This window comes from Pipra filicauda, unplaced genomic scaffold (genome assembly GCF_003945595.2).
Source record: "Pipra filicauda isolate LSUMZ 115617 unplaced genomic scaffold, ASM394559v2 scaffold86_size2582843_pilon, whole genome shotgun sequence".
Lineage (NCBI taxonomy): Eukaryota > Metazoa > Chordata > Aves > Passeriformes > Pipridae > Pipra > Pipra filicauda.
Window position 1 is genome coordinate 205,341 of NW_024105053.1, and position 15,005 is coordinate 220,345.

At 43.8% G+C, this 15,005-nt stretch overlaps 1 protein-coding gene across 3 annotated transcripts in view; it reads right to left on the reverse strand.

Annotated features, from left to right (window-relative positions):
- The window catches only part of PDZD2 (PDZ domain containing 2), a 138,904-nt gene that overhangs the window by 30,684 nt on the left and 93,215 nt on the right, over positions 1 to 15,005 (reverse strand). For all 3 annotated transcript variants that reach the window (XM_027745650.2, XM_027745654.2, XM_027745655.2), the window contains 7 exons: positions 9,783 to 9,894; positions 7,644 to 7,792; positions 6,838 to 6,957; positions 4,198 to 4,312; positions 2,436 to 2,509; positions 2,045 to 2,270; positions 928 to 1,045 (listed from right to left, as the gene is read on the reverse strand). In XM_027745650.2, coding sequence (XP_027601451.2) covers positions 928 to 1,045; positions 2,045 to 2,270; positions 2,436 to 2,509; positions 4,198 to 4,312; positions 6,838 to 6,957; positions 7,644 to 7,792; positions 9,783 to 9,894 — 914 coding nt within the window. The remainder of the gene's footprint in view (positions 1 to 927; positions 1,046 to 2,044; positions 2,271 to 2,435; positions 2,510 to 4,197; positions 4,313 to 6,837; positions 6,958 to 7,643; positions 7,793 to 9,782; positions 9,895 to 15,005) is intronic.

The following is a 15,005-nucleotide window of genomic DNA, read 5'->3' on the forward strand; positions in this document are numbered from 1 at the left end:
ATGCCACCATAAAATTATCTTCTTCCTTCTCTCCAAGAAATTGAATTGCTCTATCACAGTTTTCCTGATGAGCAAGGAAACAGAAAACACTCTCTAGTCATGTGAAAGCAAGGGATTTGCTCAGTCTCCCTGTACCAGTGCTCACACCACACATTCAGTGTGGATCACACAGTCCCAGCGTGTCTTCAGCACAACCTCCCCTCCGGAGCGATGCTCTCAGTACCCAACAGCATTTATGCAGGAACACAGAAAGGTGGAAGATTTCCTCCAATGGTTTTCAAAAATAAAGCCTTCAGGAGAGGAACAGCAAATAAGGCTCCATCACTTAATCCAATGTAAAGCACAAGGGAACCCTAGGAATGATTGCTTCTCTTTTATGGTTCCTTAAAGACATCCAGACTCCAGGACAGAGTAAATGAGTGGGGCAGGTCAGCCTGCAGCAATCCTGCCAGATCGACAGTAAGGGCAGAAAAGTGCTGCTGTAGCCACGGGCACAGGCAGCTGCAAGAACATCTCCCCCACCTCTTTTTAAGTGAGTTTCAGGTGACTGAGCTTTTAGCAAAGCTCTGCAAATTTCCTCCCAGTCTGGGGTCTCTAGCTGCAACTCTCAGAAAAAGACATGAGGTTGCACTTCTTGCTGCCCCCCTTTCTCAAAGGGTGCTATTAGGCTCAGTTTTCTGTATAGAGAATTTATAAAAAAAACCCAACAAACCAAACCCAAACCTTAATAATCAAGTTGCTTCCAGCACACAGAATAATGTTTCCTGGGTATTTAATATCACTTTGGAATGCCTTTATTCAAATGTTTTCTTTTTGGTGAACTCTTAAGTATAAATTTCCTCCCTGCTATATCAACCAATTGGTGAAAACAAAGTCTCAATCGATTTTATTGTAAAATCACTCTAGCATATTTCTGCTTTAACTAACCTTAATCTGCCATCCATTTTAGCCACTGATCCTGGGGCCAGACTGTGAATGTATATTCCAGGAGAACTGTTTTCCAGTGTGAGGCAACAGGCACCAATGCCAAGCCCAACCCCTGGCTCTGTGAAAAAGAAGTACAAAGAAATGTGGCAGATTGCAATCACACAGGACACACAAGTGTTTGTGTTCCCACATCCCATCTGAGATCAGGACTCATGTATTGTTTCAGGGCTGGCCTTAGGTGCAGTCAGTCAGGAAGCCAAGACCGATAAGTGGAAATCAGGATTGAAAATAGCTGATCCTGACTGTTTTCTAAGATCCATCACTCTCAGAAAATACTCTGTGTGCCGTGGGAACCTCCTGGAAATGTCGCACAAGGTCTGATCTGGTCCAAGGCACAAAGGAGTAGGGGCAGCAATCCAATAAAGATGTCACTTAAAATTATTGCAGAAAACACGAGCACAGAAGACACTGCCAAATGTATTGCTCTCTTTTGTTAAATATCTGCATGGTATTCCTCAGCAAACAGGCACAAAGGAAAGTGAGGCATTATCTCTGGTTCAGTGATCACCTCTGTCCACTTTCACCTTTGCTTTCTTTCAGGTAACAACATCCTGAAAGTAGGAATTGCTGTACATATTACTCTCTCTCCAAATTTTGAATCCAACTCTTAAAATCACCATATTTTAAGTCCTAAAAATAAGTATGTTTGTTCCAGCACATCTAGCACGTGCTTTGAGTTTATCATGAGCAATTAGTGATAATGAGAGTAACCCTCGATGAGAAGTTCAAACAGGTCACCTGGGAACTTTTCAACACTGTGCAGCTTTGTCTTCCCTGGAGCTGCCCTTTAGCAAAAGGGCACAGCCACTTGGGATGATGGCCATCTGAGATGATTCACATTTGTCTGGTATCTCACAGCCTCCCCGTTTCAGCAGCATGGACACTGACTGCTACCTGTAAGAGCCTGCTGGCTCTGGAGCAGCAAAATGTGGAAAGGGGAACTCTCCCCTGTTCAACACAGGCAGGTGATCTGGATATAAGAGTCTCTACTCTACTTCCAAAAACTCCCCTAACAAGCAGGGATTTGTTCTTGAAGACTATTTCAATGGACCCTGACCTTTATTGAGTGTCACATCCATGACGATCCTGTCCTTTGGGCCAGGTCCTTTGCGGCTGGAGGAGGAACCATCCGCCTCATCGAGGCCAGGGACTGGGATGCCCCCGCTGGCACTGGAGCTGGGGGAGCTGGAGCGGCTCAGCAAGGTGGGAGTCACGCAGGGTGTGAGGCTTGGGCTGCGCAGCCGCGTGCGCACCGTCAGGGTCACCACACCTTTCTTGAGTTGCTGCAGAGACAGCAGAGAACCCCAGTAAAGTGACACAATACACCAGTGTAGGCCAGTAAACTTGCCTACAGTAATTTGTGGCAGCAAAAGAATATAAAGCTGAGGGCACGAGATGCCAATGAATGAAGAGGAGCACGGATCTCTCCTGCACTACATCCATGTTACCTTAAACCTCTGAATGGCCTCCTGATGGGTCAGTCCTTGTAGAGACTCTCCATTAACTTCTAGGATTTCATCCCCTGGTAATTAGATACAAAAAATGAAGTCATCGATATAAGACTATAAAGATTTAAAACATCTTTCCTGTACATTAAGTGATCCACTACAATGAGGATCCCAACTAACTGCTCAGTAAAAAGCCTTTTACTGTTCTCAGTTTATTTGCACTTGTACTAATGCCTCTACAAGTTAATAGTGATGAATTAGCAGAGTAAAGACTGTTCTCCAGCAGAGATCCTTAAACTGGTGTTCTCATACCAACAAACAAGCTGAAAACACTATGGATTTTAACTAAAGTCTGAAAATAGATTATTATGATATGAAGTCCAATGGGACTATAAAACTGCCTTTCTTTTGTAAGCAATAACAGAAAAAATGAGAAACTAAGTGAAACACTACAGCACATCACTTCAAAGCCTGGTCAGAGAAAACTAACCTTGCATCCATATGCAGAAAGTAAATGTGTTCTTTTACTAAATGCCTGCAAACAGAGAAGCATGTAGTGCACACCCTGTGATAGCAGATGTCCTTCTCACCCCAAGGAACATGTCCTGTCAGACCTCTACCAGCTTCCAGGCTCTGGGTCTTACTACTTATACCCACCTGTGCTGATCTACCTTCATTTTATTAAAAGAAGGGTCAACATGATCCAGACCCACTTTCTGCAATTTTACTTGCATCTGTGCAGAATTAGATGGGGCAATATCATCAGATAAGTCTACCCCTCCTCTCCTTCCGTAGTCTCAGTAAAAAAAAAAAGAATTATGCAAGCTATGAATAGCCTGCAAAGGCTTGCTGGGTTTATGGGACAGCTGTTACTTATTGGCTTCCCACAGCAAGTGCACAACCTATGATGCAGTGATGCGAGCTTCCCTCTGGCAGCAAGTGTGAGAGTTAGCACCAAAAGCAGCCTCAAATACAACAAGTGTGATAAGATGTAAAGAGAGGAATGATGATATGAGAAGTAACACAGGAGCAGCTTGAGAGAAGCAAAGTAACACAACCCCTGCAGAAGAGTTGTAAATCACTGCTCTGAACTCATGGTCACTTTGTATTTTCAACAGTGTGTAAGAGTCTGTCTGCCACAGTACTCAGACCAGGGTGTAACACACACAGAGCAGGCTACACATCCAGCTCAGAGACCAAGACTGCAAAAACACTAATAAAATCAGGATATATCTGCTTCTCTAACCAGCTGGGTGATCTTACTACCAATCCCATCCTTCCTCTTCTCTTTCTCTAGTTAGAACTCTTACTTGTTGATTCTTGTCGAAATCATACCAAGAGGCCCGGAGAGCATAAGGGCCCAAAAGAGCCTCTCCCAAACATGTCTCTCAATATAACCCCTTCTCAGACCAGCATCTTTAAGCCAGATGTTGGTTAGCTATCTATATATGTTTTCCTGTCAATCACCCTTTCCAACTGAAAAATTGCAGCTTATGGTTTGGACAAATAAAGTTCATGGAAGAGGAAGGGGAAAAAACCAACCACCACTATGCTGTAGTTTCCCCTTCTCAATATGCAATATAATCAAGTTAGTTGCTATTAATGATCTTCCACAGGATGAACAAGCAGGGTGTGTTACATCCTCCACAGCCTCTTGCTGATGGCAAGGTGCCTAAATAAAGCCGTACTTGAATTTTCCTGCTGGATGGAAGTAATATCCCACTGTGGTCCTTGCTGTGTGGTTGGATTCTCTCTGCCATACCTTCTTTAAGCCTTCCATCAGCTGCTGCTGCTCCGTTTGGGAATATAGTCTTCACAAAAATTCCCATGCGTCCACGAGCAGAATCCTGACCTCCCACAATGCTGAATCCAAGACCCTACAGAAAAGGCAGGAGAAGACACACAGCTGGCGCATTATTCTATTATTCTATTCTTACCTGTGTAAGAAAGACTGCTGGTAACATACAAGACAAATGAAAGATGAAAATCCAAAATCATCTGATGAATTGCAATGTCATCTGACTCTCTCCTTGCATTTCCTAATTTCTTTCACTCTAATATCAACACACTTATCAGCCCGAAATGTAGCAGCAGGCACCTTAAGCCTGCATTTCACCCTAAGATGAAATCGCAAAAATTGTACTTCGAGATTACTCTGGGTTTTTTAAAAACACTAGGTCAATGGCTTCATGTTAATTCCATTCTCATTTTATAAACAGTAACACACTGCTTTTAAACTGACAGACAGTAGATTCGCACCCCTGAGATCTATATCCAGGATTAACTGTAGATTTCTCTTTTGTCACAGATCCTACATTTCCTCAGGAAGAAGAAGAGCTTAAGAACATGACATAAGGTCAGTGCTGCAATGTCAGGAATGTAGCTGAAAGGGGAATGGCAAGTGGGGGCTGCCATTCACATGTACATTTGTAATTATTCTGGAGACATGTATCGTGTTGTATTTAAATAAATCTAGATCTATAGATTCCCCAGGGCTCCATCCATTAGATCTTACCCCTGCACTGCCCCTGTTGGTATGGGACTATCTTCAAAGCTGATCAGGGAACAGACGAGCACAGTAGAATGAACCTCTCCCCCTTCTGCTGAGTTATTTCCCAGACAAATCACTTCCTTGATTTACTCCCCCTCTCCATACTTCCCCTCTTGTCCCTGCTGTACATGCATTTTAAAGAATAAAGGGAGAAGTCACTGACCGGGTGGACAAGGGAAGTGGAAAACTGCTGTTCTTTGGTAATATGAAGCTATGGACATTATTAGTGCCTTGGGCAGCGCTCTCCAGCTGAGGGATGCTGCCAGGGCAAGCACTGTGTTGACAATCCAATACAACCACCAGCTCTTTTTTTTTATTCCGTGAATATAAAGCAGACCACGACAGTTTGTAAGTTAGTAATTTGGTAAGACCTTACTGATTTCTAGAAAGGAAGCACCTTAGGTGTGCAGCAAAAACAACTAACTATTCCCTGTGCAATTATCAACTGCAAAGCAACCTACAGAAAGCAGGAGGCTTCTGCCACTCCCCCACCCAGACAGAGCAGTTTTCCGCACAGCTCTGTGGGATGGGTTGGGAGAAATATTGCTGCAAAGTACAGCGGCTCCTGTATTTGCCCACCTTCCCAGAGAGGCGCTGCCACTGCATAGCAGAGAATCACCCCTTGCAGATCTACCTACAGATGAAGAACTGGAGGCAAACATGTGGCTCCCAGCCACTGACACCGCAACTCTGCGGAAAAACTTTTCAAGTCCCAAATCTGCGCAGAGATAATAAATCAATGCTACTGCACAAACTGTACACAGTGCAATCCCTAAGTAACAGAGGTGATCACCCAAAAGGTGAGTGGAAGGCACCCACAATGGCAGCTGTCTTACATGGTTCATGATCACTAGAGTCTGCATGCTTCCAGCTGCTTCTAAAACCTTGGAGCTAACTGCAGAAAGATAGGAGAGGATGGTTTACCCCACAGGAAGTAATAATCTCATTTGATGAGAAAAACAGAGTCAAAAAATAGGTACATGAAAAATTAAGAAATATTTGCTTGGAAATGTTATAAAAGAGTTGAAGCTCCTAAACCAAGGGAAGTTAAAACAACTGTCAGTCTACCCACAGAAATCACTATTTCTAACTCTGCTCAACGTAGAGCACAACAAGAAATTTGTTTTGCATTTGAGCTTGAAAGTCAAAACAAGTCTTCTGTAGTCCAAAACATATCCATCTGATGCCTTTAAAGAGTATTTAATGAAAAGACATGCATATTTTTAGCATATTTATATGACAGCTACAATACTAGTGTGGATTGCATTAGAGAAAACAATATACACCTAGGTTAATGCTTGTCTATTTTTCCTTAGCATTCAGCCAGCTGGTATCTAGCAAGTGTGTAAACACATTACTGGGGGGAGAGAAGAGGACTTTTTGACCCAGGGAATTCAGTGCTCTCAGATAAGCAATAAACCAGAAACCTGTCTTTGGGTTTAACACTTAATTTGCAGTAATTTTTAAAAAAAAAATACATCCAGATTCCACAGAAAGAAAATATGCTTGTTCATAAATATGCCTGTGAATAGGTACTCTTCTGTAGCTGCATCAACTTTGCACAAACATATGTATTTAAAGATCCACGATTAATATTCGGTATGTCAGTAATGACAAGATGCACCATCTCAGAATGAAAGTCACCCTGTGTCAAGTGCGTGACACGAGCATCGCCTCCCCTGTATTTTGCAGGTGTAACTTTGGCACTTATGCTTGAACACAGGATTTGTTCACCATTAGTATTATTACTGGCTACCTTGAGAGCAGCTGGAAGTCCTGGGTATGGGAGACACCTCTCAAATGCCAGCTCTTGCTACACGTGAGAAACCAGCCACATGCAGAAATCCTCACCTTGCCTTGCCCTTTCATCAGGACAATGTTGGAAATGATGGACGGCTGGGTTAGTCTCCATGGAGATTCCACTTGGGCAGCACTGAAGGAACGGGTAGATTTCTTCACGATATGGTAGTCCTAACAAACATCAGCAAACAAGGGAAGTTGCTCTGATTGCTTGGCACAGATACTGGGGACGTCATACTGGGAAAATTGCATGTGTGGGGGAAGAGAGATGGAGTATCTTACAGATATATTCAGAAAAAAAAAAGTTCAAGGGATTAAACTCCAGCTCACTTCAGTTAAAGTGAAACTTGCCACAGTAATTTCCCCACATTTTGCACAGTAGAATAATTTTGTAATGTACCAGTCACAGTTTCAATTAAAAAGGTTAAAGGTAACCTCATGATATACTCAAGTGCTTATCCAGGAAAGGGAAAAGAGAACAGAAAAGAAAAAAAAAAGAGGATAAGGAAGGAAAGGGGAAAGGTGAAGAAAGAAGAAGAGAAAAGAGAGGACGTGAGAAGAGAGAGAAGAGAGAAGAGAGGAGAGAGGAGAAGCCTACATTATCAAATCATTATTTTAAAGAGAAACAGAGTTTTTTTTAAGTGAGCAGCCTTAGGACCTTGTGGCCACAGCAAGCAGTATTTGCCTTCACAATCCCCAGAGTAGTTCTCCATAGGTGTTCAGGCCTCGTTTCAGTCCCTGTGACGTACCTACATGGTCTTGTTTCGTGACCCTCACTCCCTTCTATGAGCTCCAGACAGATGTCAAAAGACCGAGCACAGTGAGGTGCTCACAGCCAGCCTCGCCTTTCCACCCACCTGTCTGGCTCCTGCTGACTCCAGCTGCTGGGGCAGAGAGTGCTTTCTTCCACCTCGGGAATATTTCACTGCTATTTCATAATTAGATTCACCATTTTCCACTGTCAGCTCATCGTCTTCTCCCACAGACTCCAAGCGGGATCCGGCACCTAGGGAAAACGACAGAAACACATCCTGCAAACATCTCAGAGCTGCTTTAACCTCTCACCAGCAAGCAATAATCACCTCCTGCAAATCTCAACTTAAACAGTGCCTTAAGACAATGTTATGCAGTTCCCAACTGGGCAGTTAGAAACCAGTTTTGATCACACTCACCCAAAAACTTTTCCTGCTATCACAGGTTTTCTACAACCTTTCAGTGATGCTGAACTTCTCAGCAGTGTCACTTGTGATAGTAAGGAAAAAAGAAGATAATTGAGCCGTAGCTCAGGGACAGAAAAGAAATTCAGCTGTTCATACCCAATGGCATTTGCCAGTGCACTAAGCTCTCAAGCTTCATTTATTTAAAATTAAAAGACCTCACACTGTAGCAGTATTCATTTCTGGAAGTGTCATGTCACTTTGAGCATTTTTACTGGAATGGAAAAAGGAAAAATGTGCCAAATAAACGCTATTTTCTTTTCTTCCAGCAACAATCCTAGTTGTCTTGAAGAGAAGAATGCAGAGTTCACATAAGAAACAGAATTATTTGTCTTGAAGGAAATCCGGTAATTAGCCAGAGTATCCCACTCTTCACACCAAGGCTCCTCCAATTCTCATTTTCTCTAAGGTCCCCGCAAGATTCTCAGTCACAGAAGTTCCTGCAGATTTATCCCTGTCATTTCCCCACCACACAGGGAAGGGCCATTAACCTCTATTTTACAGATGAAAACCCAAGACATCCACCAAATTCACACAATCTGGATTTCATGACAAGATTTTAAGATTGGTTTAAAATAATGTGAATCTGGAGCTGACATGGAAAGCAGAAGCTCTGATTTCCTTTCATCCTCACTGCCCTGTCTGTGCCCTGGGAACAGGGCTCACGCGTCATGGGCTAAGGCAGAAACACTGCAAATTTGCCCAGGAGAGCCCCAAACACGTTTTTTGCCACCTCCTCCTTGCCTGGAGGCTGCACAAGCATCACTGCCAGTGCCGGGGAGGCACGGAGCATGGAGCTGGGGCAGCCGCTTGTTTTCCCTCAGCACGAAATCAATCCTGCTGACGCATCCACAGGCAGAATTCACACCCACTGCCCAGAGCGCAATTTAAATCCAATCCTTGGTTCGGGGTGTAAAATTACCTCTGCTTTTAAACTCCTCTTCCCCCAGCACACAGGCTGCTGCTGCTGCACACAGACAGGGTAGCTATCTCGGCAGGACCCGGCACTCTGGCACTTCTTTCGCTCCCAAGCCCTCCTGGCACCTACAAGCTAATGGTTTCCCATCACCTCTCCCTCACTTCTTCTAGAGTAACAGTTATATTTCTGTGTTTACTGCCCATCTCTCAATGCAGCTTCCCTTCCCACGCTGCAGTCCAGGCTGCTGGATGCTCCAGGCTCACCCACAGCCCAAGGGCATCAGCACCCAAGGGAACTGGGGCTGGATACCCAGTGAGCCACCAACTTAGAGCCCCAGGGGTTACTGGCAGAGGAGCTCCCTGGAGGATGCTAAAAATATATGAGGAATTGGAAATTAAGGTGAACACAGGAGGCAGGGAGCCTCAGCATCAGGAATGAGAACATGATCAAGCTCTGCACACAGGTTACTGTTAAGACTTGGGGACAAAGCAATAGAAAGTTTGGGGACTATTAATCATAATGGGTATTTTGGTGATGGCATGTTGAAATGTGTCCCTCCATCTCAGTAACACAGCACACTGAAATATACAGTGAATGCAAATGTTCAAAAAAAAAAAAAAAAGGAAAAGAAAAAAAAAAAAAAAAGGAAAGAAGCTTCCAAAGTTTTGCATAATATTTCTGTCCCTACAATAGTTCAACTCATGAGGCTGAATGCAAACATCTTACAGATGGGTTTTTCCTTCCAAAATAAACTAATGTGATCTTCAAAGGAAAGAAATGCTATCTCACTTTTAGAGAGCTAAAATAAATACACAACAGAAAAATTCTACTACTGCTATCTTTTATCAACCCAGCTTTACCTTGGGATCGACTTCTGTATTTCAGTATGCCACTTCCCAGAGTTGGACTCTGGTTGTTTCCTTTGGACACTTCTGCACAGGCTGGATCTTGAGGCTTCTCAGTTTCCATCACCTAAAAAAAAGAAAAAAAAAAATTGAGCAGTTGATGCAATTCCTCTCATTTTTACTAAGGGACAGAAAATTCCATTGCATATCATCTTTGCTTCCAAAACATATCACTGTATTAAGCCAGCACACATTTCTGTAAGCAATTTTTAGCAATGCCTTTGGACACTGTTGCACATCTTACCAACAGGCAAAGGTACAGCTCTGTATGGCCAGGCATCCTCTGCAGGGCACCACACTAATGCCCCCAGAATGCCTCCACCACCCATGGCACCTCATTCAGGTGCTTCTGCATGCATTTTATCAAAATTCTAATGTAGTTTTTTATTGCAAGCTTCCAGAGACATCACATATTTATAGAGAAAACCACTTTTAAAAGTGTTATTTTATTGTTACTGTCTGCGACTGAATGCTAATGCAATGGATGAAAAGCTTATTTAACAGAAAGTTAAGAAGATTATACCCCTAAGCACTTAAAAGACTAGAAATGCATAATTTAAATTTACATGAGGAATCATAACCCCGTCACCCTGAGTAAAGGCACTAGGACAGGAGTCCTCTGTTTACCAGCTGTGTTTGCCCAGATGCAGGTGACAAGGTCACATATCCCCTGCCTCCTGCTCCTGTGTGGTCAGGGATGAGCAGAGCTGCCCATGGGCAAAGACTCTCCCCAGCCCATGTGTTTTGGAAGACGCTGGTGAACTCCTTCTCCACTCTCTGCTCCCTTTACCAAGCTACAACAGTCACGTTTTCCAGGATGTGCCATCTCACCGTGATCCTCAATACACTCCCCCATGCACACACCAATTCTTCTACACTCTCACTCCATTACCCACTATGCATCCTCTACATGATTATTCACACGGTTCATGGCAAGGATGACAAAACTGCCAATACAACCTCTACTAGTAGCATTAAACCTTTAATGTACTATTTAAATTCCTGGAAGTCAGTTTCAAAAAAAAATCCCACCCAAGTGATGAAACACTTCACTGTAAAAATACTTTCTACTTCTACTAGTCAACCTTAAAAATGTCAGTCTTTCCCAGAACGTGCTTCCTATTCCCCAGTCCTTCTTATCCTCAAGGCAAGAAACCCAAAGTTTATCTTTTGTACAGTCTAGACTTCATGATTTCAGTTCGAAGGGTAGAAACCTCAGGAAAACACAAAACTGGCAGAAAACAGGAAGCTGGAAAACTGCTTTTTTTTTCTCCCCCTTCAACATAAACACCTACACGTAGTTTACACAGAGTTTGGACACCCTAGCTAGTTCTTTTTGATTTTTCAAGGCATTGCAGCAACTACTTCAGAGTCCACTTCTAGTATCAAATGCTTTGCAGCTCACAGTTGCATGTACAATCAGATCCATCTGATTCATTCATCAGTCTGAAAAAAAACAGCACTTATTATGTGGTCATCCTAATGAGGGACTCATTCCAGAAAAGATGTAAAACATCAGATTCAAAACCCCACCCATCAGCAATCAGGCCACAGCCAAAGCATCACAAACTCTCCCTACAGGACACTTCTGGGATACCCATAAGACAGCATAAGCATCTGAAAATGAGGTGGGACCTCATGGATCTCACAAAGTTACAAAGAAATTTACCATACTAGTAAAAACACTCTTTATGAAGTGAGAATGCCTCCCTTGTAGAAAGGTAGAAATCATTTGCACAAACACAAAAAGCATGTAGCTGGAGGTTTAACAGGTGTACAAAACAATCGGTGCAGAAGGGTAATGTTAACTCTGTGGTGGACAAATATATGAAGCACGGGGATGAAGAAAAACGAGAGGGATGCCTCACCAAAGCAGACAATTTTGCCAGCATGCGTTCAACTATCCTAACAGACACGGATGAGTCTAACCTGATTTTTCTGGAGCTGAGCATAACCCAGCTCAAGTCTGGAGCTGTAGAGCTGTTTGGTTTCTGCCATGTGCATGGACATGGGCAGTTACACTTGGTAAGACCACACAACTCCCAGCCCAAAGCTGGACTACTTCCTCCAACTCAGAGGATGGTGGAAAAAATGACTTAGTTTGTAGAGTGTACAAAGAGATGGTGAAATCATTTTTGCCAGGGCCAATTTCCACTCAGAGCCCAGGCTAAAGGGTGACCTGTTTGGTACATCTTGTGTTTCTACTACATGGACTTTTGAGTTTGATTTGTTGCTTAAATGATGGGTTTTTTGCTTACATGTATTTTGACTGTGCCACAGAAGCAAAGTACAGATGCATTCTGCAGCTACACAGATTTCCATCTGGTGGGATGGGAGGAAAAACAGGAGACAATTGCCACTTGCATTAAAACTGCGCACCCCCTGCTCCTTCCCCTCATCGCTGCACAATCCAGGAGGCTGTGAGCCTATAGACATCAAAACCCCAAACCCCACATATGATCCCCAGAAGGGCATGTGTGTGTAAACATGGATGCTAGGCAAAGCCTCAAGACATTCTCAGCAGCTTCCTGAAATTATATTTTATCTAACTTGGCTTCAGACTACAATAAGGAGTAAAAAAAATTAAATTACCTACGTCTGTGTTTCTTTCTTGTTTTAGCAAAAGTATTTTTCTGACATTAATTATAAACATGTAGGGAAAGACGGTCTAGCATTTGCAACGAAGCAGATATTCTTTTTAAGTTGCTGAGCTTGCCTAGTAAACCACCAGGAGTTCTATCCTATTCAAAAACCACTTAGAAATCCGATCTACAAAGCTTGCAAGAACTCCCCAAAGGCATGTGTCTGTCGTATTTGGCTCTCCTATAACTTAGACAAGAAGAAAAACCCAGCTCCACCTTATCCTTCTGGCCGTGAACGTATCCCTTTACTGTCTCGAGGCGGCTGCCCAGGTTTAACCATGCCATTTTAATTTTCCTCACTTTCAAGGAAATGAAGCTTATTATTCCAGTTCTGTAGGTCTCGTATTAAACTAAACCAATAAATCCTATCCAATGCCGTCCCGGCTTTAAGGACAAGGGGAGCTTTAACACACACTGTAGTTTGAAGTGAGATCTAAAAATAGAGCCCATTTTGCCACTTCATTAAGTAGCTCTGGGATCAAGTGACGGTGACATCTCAATTGATTTCAAAGGAAACTGCGCTATCAGGGACACACGGTCCTGGCACTGCACCAGGACGAACAACTGCCCTCGGAGTCCTCGCTCGGGCAAAGCTCCAGCGTGACCAGGTTCTTAATGAGGCGAGATGAGGAGCAGGATTATGACAGTCTGCATTGTTTAACCGCAAACAGCTTGGCAATTGCTGCCGATCTACAAAAACGAGACGGCACACAGGGGATGATACAATTTAATAAGCAAACTGCTTTACTGCTGCCCTTGCAGAGCTCCTCAGCTGCTGCCTTCCCCATCTGCAAGCCCACCTGACTCCCCACGCCACAGCCTGGCTTGCTCTGCAGAGCGCGAGCACCACACAGACAGTTTAACCTGGTAGTTTGGGAGTGAAACAGCGAGGATCAGACTGAGAACTCTGCAGCATGCCAAATTCAGCTCCACCTGCACTGGCACAGCAAGTCCACCAGCGAGACCACTGCCTTTCCTCAGAGCAGCAATGTGGAAGAGGAATGGCTGTGCCCCTGCACAAGCTCCATGGGGTAATTCCTCATCTTCTTTGGTCCTGACAGTTTTTCCTTAAGCAATACTATTCCAAACATTTAAACATGAAACATCCCGACACTGCTGTATGTGGGGCAACCATCAGGATGGACCCAACGGGTCTACATGAGGTGCCAGCACAGACCCTCCAGAGAAACATACAAAACACCCACCCAATGCAAACCTGGCTTCACCTGCTTCCTGCACAGTCTTTCTTCCTAGCCTCTTGAGACTGGCTGATGCCTTAGAGCCCTTAACCTTTCCAAAAGTTTTTGAGATTTTCTTCCAAGATCTGTTATAATTGTAGCTGTTCTAGTTATTTGTGCAATTATTTATTGCTTTATGGGGCACAGCATGCTTTAAGCCTTAAATGTATCTCCTAGGCAGGGAACTCCACATGCCCCTTTGCCTTGCACGGAAAGTAAAATACCTTCACTTTTAAATTAGCTCTTTTTCAATTTAATTGAATCCATCTCCCAGATAAATTACAAACTGCAGCACTATAATTTATGAGAATTAACATTGCAAGTGATGCAGAGGACACGGATTTTCTAATCTTGGATGGCACCGACTTTTTCATGCCTTACTGTTCTGTTTTAGGACACGCACAAAGCCGCCCAGACCCTGGAAGGAGACTGATGAGCTGGGACACACTGCATCAGGGGCTGCAGCACCCAGGGGCATTTTTCCAAAACACAGCACCTCCCAATGTCCAGGGAGCTCCATCAATTCAGCCATGGGGCTCACAAGAAGTCCAATTTAATCCCGGATTTAGTCATTTTTGGTGCAAGCTAGAGGACTCCCCTCTTTCAAAGGGCACTGCAACGCTGCTCCCCACCGTCATGAGGGGAGAAAACCCCTCAAGCGCAGAGAACCACGTTGAGCCATGGACAGAGGAAAAGAGAAGGAACATCACCTCCATGTCAGCACTAATTCAGTGCCTTAACTGGCACCTGAGAAAAACCCTGTGCCCTGGTTTCTCCCACCAGGGCAAGGCTGATAGGGTGGAGAGCAGTTCTGCATGTTGCCCGAGGCAGGCTCCACCAGCAAGGCTCCAAGAGGACTCAGGTTTGGACTCTATTCAGCACTGCTGGTGAAACAAAGCACTAGCAGCTCCCCTGGGAATTACACGTGCTGGTATCACCAGGTGTAGCCTGTACTTCCTCCTGCCTAGCCAAAGAGGATGGGAACCCAAGGCCTGCATTACTGAATTTTAAAGAAAGTGTTGGAGAACTCTTGGTCCATGTGTAGCAGGAGGTCAAGGAATTTGATAAACAGTCAAGAACTGGAGCTGCCCTAATTTCTGAATAGGTGGAAATGCCAAATAAACAAAACAAAAGCCTTTAAAGTGGTCTCTAAGAATGTCTAGTCTGCCACTTTACCAAATGCCTGCATTCAAAAGCCACCCTAAGCCTTCAGTGTAAAGCAGCAATTGCTAGAAGGGGCATTACCATTCGCTTCAGGAAGCATAAACCCTCAACAGCTATTTTTAGGCTCTTTACAA